Source organism: Numida meleagris, chromosome 26 (genome assembly GCF_002078875.1).
Source record: "Numida meleagris isolate 19003 breed g44 Domestic line chromosome 26, NumMel1.0, whole genome shotgun sequence".
Lineage (NCBI taxonomy): Eukaryota > Metazoa > Chordata > Aves > Galliformes > Numididae > Numida > Numida meleagris.
Window position 1 is genome coordinate 1,509,291 of NC_034434.1, and position 7,624 is coordinate 1,516,914.

Here is a 7,624-nt window from a genome sequence, read left to right on the forward strand (position 1 = left end):
CTTTGGCATTGTTCAGGCTCGGTCCAGTTGGTTATAACAGCATAATTAGGTTAATTATGTTGTTCCTCAGCTCTGCTGGCGCAGCTCCACCCGCTCCTGTTCTCAGCCGGAGCGGACCTGGGGGCAGCCCGGCTCCTCCTGCACCTCTCCCTCATCTGCAGGAGCTTTCAAGTTCTGCTCTGCCCGCTGCCTTGTGCTCTGCCCACCCTCACAAGGGTTCTGCGTGCCAATATTCTCTGACCATAAGAAAAAAGCAAGCAGTAAGCAAACCATCTTGGCCTCAAAGCAGAGCTGCTGCTGCTCGCTCGGTGTATTCACCCCCTTCACATCCTCCTTTGCAGCACCTATGATGCTGTGGTGCTTTTAGCATCGTACCCGCAGTCATTCCCGAGCTGGGCGGTTCTTCAGGCAGCAGCAGGAGCTGTTTGCTGCCTCCTCGTTGCCTTGCTCAAAGCCCTGATAAATACATTTGGGTTGGTGGGGTGTTGGAAAGATTATAATATTATTGCCTTCCAAAGTAAATACCGCTGTGTCTTCAGCTGTCCGCTCTGAGTTTGGTGCCTCTTTCACGTTTCCCTCCTCTGCTGTTGTAGAGGGGGTAATATGTGGGAAAAGTTCATTATCCGAGCAGCTGGTGGGGGGGGGGAAGGAAATAGTGCTGCCATGTCCCAGCTAATAACATTGAGACACATGTACCCCAAGATCTGCCTTTAAATGCTGGTGTGCCTCAGTGAGTAGGTCGTGTTAAAGGGGCATTCATTGGCTTTTAAGCATCCACAGAGAGCTCTTGGAATGGGGTATTACCCTATGAGTATACTTCACAGTGTTGGATAACTGTGCAGTAACTCTGGATGGCATTTACTGAGCATCCTCCAAGAAAAATTGTACATTGTTAAAGACAAAATGTTGTAACATTTACGAATGTGTTACCTTTGAGGTGTGGAACACTGTGTATACAGCAGAAGCAAATGCATGCCTCATTGCGTGTCCCAATCAAAGGCTCTTTGCTGTTGCTCTGCTCCATCTGGGGGCTGCCACTGCAGTTCTGGTGGCTGACCTGCCTGAGCAAGGTGCTGTTCCATTGGAACAAGCTGTCCGTGCATCTGTGAGCCCAGCAGCTCGTCCTGGAATCTCCAGCAGCACAGAGACAGCGTGCTCGGCTGCAGGGAGATCTGCAGGCAGTGTCTGTGTTTCATTTCTGTGCATCAGTTAAATTTGAGTTTGGGTTGCCTTCCTTTCCATAGAATCATAGAACGGCCTGGGTTGAAAAGGACCTCAAAAATCATTGAGTTTCAACCCCCCCTGCTGAGTGCAGGGTCGCCAACCACCAGACCAGGCTGCCCAGAGCCACATCCAGCCTGGCCTTGAATGCCTCCAGGGACGGGGCATCCACAACCTCCTTGGGCAACCTGTTCCAGTGCGTCACCACCCTCGGAGTGAAAAACTTCCTCCTAATATCCAACCTAAATCTCCCCTGTCTCAGTTTAAAACCATTCCCCCTTGTCCTATCACTATCCACCCTTGTGAACAATCGTTCCCCCTCCTGTTGATACGCTCCCTTCAAGTACTGGAAGGCCACAATGAGGTCTCCCCAGAGCCTCCTCTTCTCCAAGCTAAACAAGCCCAGTTCCTTCAGCCTTTCTTCCTAGGAGAGGTACTCCAACCTCTGATCATCTTGGTGGCCTCCTCTGAACTCGTTCTAAGAGCTCCATGTCTTTTTTGTACTGGGGGCCCCAGGCCTGGATGCAGTGCTGCAGATGGGGCCTCACAAGAGCCGAGCAGAGGGGGACAATCCCCTCCCTGTCCCTGCTGGCCACTCCTCTTTTAATGCAGCCCAGAACATCGTTGGCCTTCTGGGCTGCCAGCGCACACTGCTGGCTCATGTCCAGCTTCTCATCCACCAGGAAACCTCGAGAACCAGGAAAACCATGACGACTTACCCAACTCTCAGAGCAGTCTGGCAGCCTACCGTTCCTCGTTTGCATTGCTTTCTTACAGACTCCCTCCACTGACCAAAACCCGAGCGCTGACTTGTTGCCTGTGCGTGTTCTCTCGCCTTACGCAGGCTTCGGGATCCGCGCGGCGGGACGGCATCGCCATGTTTCGGAACAGCCTCAAGATGCTCCTGACGGGAGGGAAGTCGAACCGCAAAAACAGGTCCAGCGGTAAGTGAGCTCCTCACGCGTCGTGTGCTGGCAGTGCTTGGAAGGGCTCCTTTTGTGTCGTGTGTTCTCCTTCTCCTGGGCCCCGTTGCCTTGTTCATGAATGGAGGCGTTGGTTGTTGACGTGGTGGACTCAAACCATCATCGCGGGTCGTCGTAATACCGCGTTGTGATTTCTTATGAAACCCTGCAAGTAAACCACATCCACTTTGATTGCAGAGATCAGGTGCGGAGAACGGTGATAGCTGTACGCTGGCAACGCTCGTGGTAACGTTAGCAATGCTCTGTTCTGAGAAACGAAGATGAGGGGAATGGAGAAATGGGAAGAGTTTTCCAACTCAAGAAACATTTAGATGTAGCGTTGAGAGACGTGGTTTAGTGGGGTTATTGGTGGTAGGTGGATGGTTGGACTGGATGATCTTGGAGGTGTTTTCCAACCTAGCTAATTCTATGATTCTGTGAAAAGTGGTCCAAGTTTGGTCAGCGCTTCTGCCCATCTCCTGGTCCCAGCATCCCAGGAGCACTGCTTCTCATGCACCTTATCCCATTGCATCCATAGGGGAGCTTAGCTGACGCTGTAGTCGTGGAGAAGAGCGTTGCAAGAAATACCAGTGTGCTTTATAAGTATTTTTATTGAGCTTTCGTAGTTCCTTCCAAAAATGGATTGCTGGCAGCGTACGAGCTTTGAATTAGTCCTTCCATTTTCCTTTGTGAAGCCATCTGGCAGCACGCTCTGGGTATTTTGGGATGGATTGTTGGTTCGTGCTCGTGTGTCTGCGTAAATAGCGTGGCTGTGTATTCCGTGCGAAACCACACGTGAAGATGCAGTGATGCAACGGTGATAAACGCCGTGGAAAACAAACCAAGCAATCCCTTCCCTTGGCTGAAATGATTTCATATGTACTTCTGATGGTGTCGGAACATTTCCCCTGGTTTTAATACCTTCTTGGCCAGGTTTGATTGGGATGGAGGCATGCAGGTCCCTTTGGGCCATAGACATCAGCAGCTTGAGAGGTGCAGTGTGTTGGGAGCAGCTGTAGCAGTGCATGGTGCTGTTTGCTTCCTTGCATTCCTTACTGCAGTCAGTGTGTATCCCTTACAGTGGGAGAAGGTCTATTTTGCAAAGAGCCCCATCTTGACCAGAGCCCCCAGGAGCGCTTCTTGTTGTTCCCTGCTTTCCTGAAGCAGATTTTGTTTCCCTGGGGTTTGTTTCAGCTCTGGCTCTGGTTGCAAGAGCAAAGTGTTGCCCGCACAAGGAGCCATGTGGGCTTTGGAGGTTGCACTGCCGGGTGGCCCCGGTGATTTTTAGTTATTTTTTTGTTCTGTGGAGTATCACATTTGCAGTTTAAAGCCTGGGAAAGTACAAATCCTCTCCTCCAGAGACTCTCAACCTTTGGAAAACAGTACAGCGGGCTCATAACCTTTAGTTGTGGCTCCTGCATGAAGCTGCATCTTCGTGCAAAGTTCTGACATCGCTCTCTTGCACTTTTGTTCACCTCCCAAGGCAAAGAGAGGGAGCTGTGCGCGTGCAGCTTGGCCAGGGGGGAGGTTCTGGTTTTGTGAGTGAGCAATGTCCATTTTGAAATAGCACGATGTGATCTGACAGTACCACTGTGTCTGAGCACGGCACAGGGAGAAACATGTTGCTGGCAAGCAGCACGGTGGGGTTTTCTAACAGGTGAACCTCTCCCTAATGCCCAACGGCCGTAGTGTGTTTTTAATACACCTTGCTGTAGTTCTGCCTTTGAAATAAGCTACTTTACCGAGAAATGCTCTTCGGCCTTCCTCAGGGGGACGAGAGGGAATTAAGAAAAGGCAAAGTAATGTTTCAGGGGATGAGCAGTGGCTTATCAAAGCGCAGCACTGCTGGGATGGGCTGACAGCGGCGTGGGATGGCGCACGCAGTCCTGTGTGCCGTGCGGGGCGGTGCGAGCTGCTCCCATTGCTGGGAACCCGCAGCAGGCTCCGAATGCAGCGTCCTGTGCTGTGAGTTAGGGACTCAGCTCTGCTCGTTGGGTGGCTTCTTGGTTGGAAATGGGCTGGGCAGGTGGCAGCCCCCTGCTCCAGTGTGTGGGGAGGGATGGAGCTGCAGCGTGCGCGTCTGCGTTTCCTCTGCTCCGCTCCTGTGGCCTCCCAGAAGCCTCTGAAGCAAAGTGAAAGGTGGTGGTGGTGGATTTTTCTCTTGTGGAAGCCAGGGAACACGGTGCCTTTGCAGTTCCTCCTCTGGGCAGCTGCTTTTCTTTGCAGCGATCCAGCTGCAGCCAGGGATGCTGAGCTGAGGCTGACAGCCCTGTGCATGGTGCTGTGGTCGTGGTGGTGCTGAACAATTCGAAGTACAGCAGTGGTGGTAGCAGCAAAATGCCTCCGTGGCATTTCCCCCCCCCCCGAAACTGCTGAGCAGCTTCTCTGTAGAGCTGTGCGAAGGCTGATTTCAACTCTGATGCATTTTCTTCTTTGCTGCTCTTTGCGGTGTCGTGGCTCAGGCGTGCACAAAGTGTTTATAAAAGAAGAATGCCAGTGGCACAAGTGTGAGTGTACGCGGCGTGCAGCAGTGCCTATGAAAAGCACTGAGCTTCTGCTGCAGCATCAGTGTGTCATATGCCATGGTTCATTTTGCATGCATGCTTGGAAAGCCGCACAGAGCAGTGCGCTGCGCACAACTCCACGTGCATGCATTTGTGCACATATTCTACAGGTGCAGTTCTTTCGTTCCTCCTTCTGCACTGAAGCAGCTTGTATCCAAGGGTTCATTCTTTACTTCTCCCAGTGCAAAACGAATGAGAAAATGTAACGAGAGAATCTTCAGATTCTGCCCCGTTTTTCAGTCGTGCACCTGGCACGGAGACATGTGATGTGCTTGCTCTCTGCCAGTGGTGTTTGTGTCACACAGGTGAGAGTGGAGGACGTGCAGCCAGCATTGCACGGGGCCATCTCATCGCTGCTGCCAGGAGCTGCTTTCCCTCCAGCTGATTCCCCACCCGTGTTTTTCTTTTTTTCATTCCTCTGGTCACCCCACGTGGCTTTGTGGTTCTGCAGACATGTTCCTTCGTGCTTTTAATCTCTGGGGTTTGTCTCCAGGTTGGTCAGCCTGCTCCCCAGCTCCTCCCTGTCGGCTCCAGTCCTGCTGCAGCCCTTCCCCGCTGTGATGCTGCAGGGCTGGCTCGGAGCTGGGTTCACCGATGTCCCTCTGAGCCACACTCAGAGCTGCAGGGCCAATGAGCTGCCTTGGTTGCATGCACGCAGCGCTCTCTGTTGAGTGTTGTCCTGGCAGAAAGCAGTGAGCAGAGCTCCCAGCCTTCACTGCGTGCGTGCACGAGCTTTGTTTCCAGGCAGGAACGAGCAAGACGGGGCTGGGTGCTGAGCCCAGCCCTGGGGCTGCAGTTCATGCAGCAGTTGGAGGGACAGAACAGGCGGTGCTGGGATGCTCTGCTTTCCCCTGCTGCACAGTGCTCGCTGCTGCTGTGTTCATCAGGGGTTGCAAAGGGGCTGCGCGCTGGATGTTCTGAGAAGTTTTGGCAATGCTCTTTGAATTTGCTTCTAGATCCTTTTATTTATTTTATTTTCTTTTGGTCTACAAGGTATTCTTACGAAGCAAACCGTTCCGTTGTGTCGTGCCTCGGTGCCTGCTGAGTGCTGCTCTGTGCTGTGCTGGGGCTGCCAGCACGGAGCCTTTAAAGCACGGGAGCAGCCCCTTTGTGCCATGGTGTCAGTGCAGGTGGTGCTGCAGGGAAGCTGCAACGCAGCCATTCTGCATGGGAGCACCCCATCTGTGCCCAAGCTGGATGGGAAAGGCTGGAGGAGTGTGCACCAATGGTGTCAGGGGGAGGCAGGCCGGGCTGCATGCAGAGTGAGGGCAGTGGGTGCTGCTCAGAGAGGGGCATGGGCTCGGGGTGCCAGCCCTCCTCCCAGCAGGGCTTTACTTGCTGTGTGCACCCCAATAAAAGCACATTGCTAAGAGGAGATTGGCAGAGAGCACTGCTGAATTTAGGAAGGAGCGGAGGTGTCCGTGCTCCCAGGTGTTGTTTCTTTTTAATGATTGGAGTGCCAAAAGCAGGTAGAAACCTTCCCTGCAGTCTGTGCCTTGGGCTTCCATTCATAAAGCAGGGATGGTATCCCAGCCCTCTGAATCCATCTGTGTGGCACAGCAGCAGTTTGGCTGCAGAGTGACTTGAGTTGCATGCAGTGCGTGTCCGTGCGTGGGGCTTCATTGTGCAGAGCAACTCGGGGGTGTTGGGTCTGCTCTGAAACCGAGCAGGTTCTGGGGGGCTGAGGGAGGAAACAGAGCACGATGGGCAAAATAACGTGTGTGTATGGCGTGCAGTTCTGGCTGTAGCCAGGACTTCGTGGGGATGGCATGGAATTTTGGCTATAGCCAGGATAGGAGCAGGGGTGGGATGAGTGGACTTGCTGCCCGTGAGCCAGCAGAGGGAGCAGAGGGTTCTGGCTCAGCAGGGACCCCGGGCTGCGAGAGGGCAGGGCCATGCAGTGACCTCCTCCTTCAGAAACAAACCCAAAAGCTCGTGCCCAGCTCAGGTAGAGTAAGCACATGTACTGCAGGAGAATCTCTCAGCCACTCTGAGGGATTTGCTGAGCTGTAGCACTGGGAAACCAGAGCATCCCTTCCAGGATTCCAAAGGAAACGTGAAACAGCTGATGCAGTTGTTAAACTTCTGACTGTTTCCTCTGTGACATGGATGGGAAAGCACTGAGATGTCCAGCAGCTGATCTTTGGTGTTCTGTGTCACAACAAGCCCCCTCCCAGCCCTCCCCTAACAGCAGAGTTTGTTCCCTGTGCTTAAATCTCACTTTTATATTCAGGAATCAGTCCAGTCCATTCAAGTGCATGGGTATTGCATGATAGCAGCAAAGCAGAAGCGATGCTTTTCATGTTTCTGGGAACGTACTGAATATGAAATGCCTGTAAATAAATCGATGTCAAATCAACGTGCAGGTGTTGAACATCTCTGTCCTGCTACATTGCTGTGTTGAACTCAAGTCCGTTCTGTGCAGTCAGCGCTCGGAGTGGTGTAAATAAGCAGGCATCGCTGCGTGTCGTGGAAGTAATTAAAAGTGCAGCAGAGGAAGGTTGGTGCCAAATAGCAGGCACTGCATTCCTGTTCTTCTGGAATGCTGGAACTGTAATTTCTGTTTGCATTGAAGCGGCCTGCAAGGATGTCAGCTTAATGGGTGTCGGTCATGGAAAGCCTGAAGTCATTTCCTCCACTAATTAGCTGCCAAATTTTCACATGGCGTGGCTCAGAGTGATTTCATTAAGATTCCCCAGGTGATAAATGGCACCAATGGGTGATCCGGGAGGTGAGCAGTGCCGCTCTGCAGCGGGTTGGTTCTGCTCTGCAGCAGGTTGGTTCTGCTCTGCAGTGGGTTGGTTCTGCTCTGCAGTGGGTTGGTTCTGCTCTGCAGCGGGTTGGTTCTGCTCTGCAATGGGTTGGTTCTGCTCTGCA

The 7,624-nt window shown here is 52.7% G+C and overlaps 1 protein-coding gene across 10 annotated transcripts in view; it reads left to right on the forward strand.

Annotated features, from left to right (window-relative positions):
• Positions 1-7,624, forward strand: part of TANC2 (tetratricopeptide repeat, ankyrin repeat and coiled-coil containing 2) — a 193,032-nt gene that overhangs the window by 52,352 nt on the left and 133,056 nt on the right. For 9 of the 10 annotated variants that reach the window (XM_021377631.1, XM_021377629.1, XM_021377632.1 and 6 more), the window contains one exon: positions 2,066-2,165. In XM_021377631.1, the coding sequence (XP_021233306.1) occupies positions 2,099-2,165 (67 nt within the window). In that variant the 5' untranslated portion in view covers positions 2,066-2,098. Of the gene's footprint in view, positions 1-1,998; positions 2,166-7,624 lie in introns of all 10 variants that reach the window. The other variant, XM_021377628.1, reaches the window with a different exon arrangement.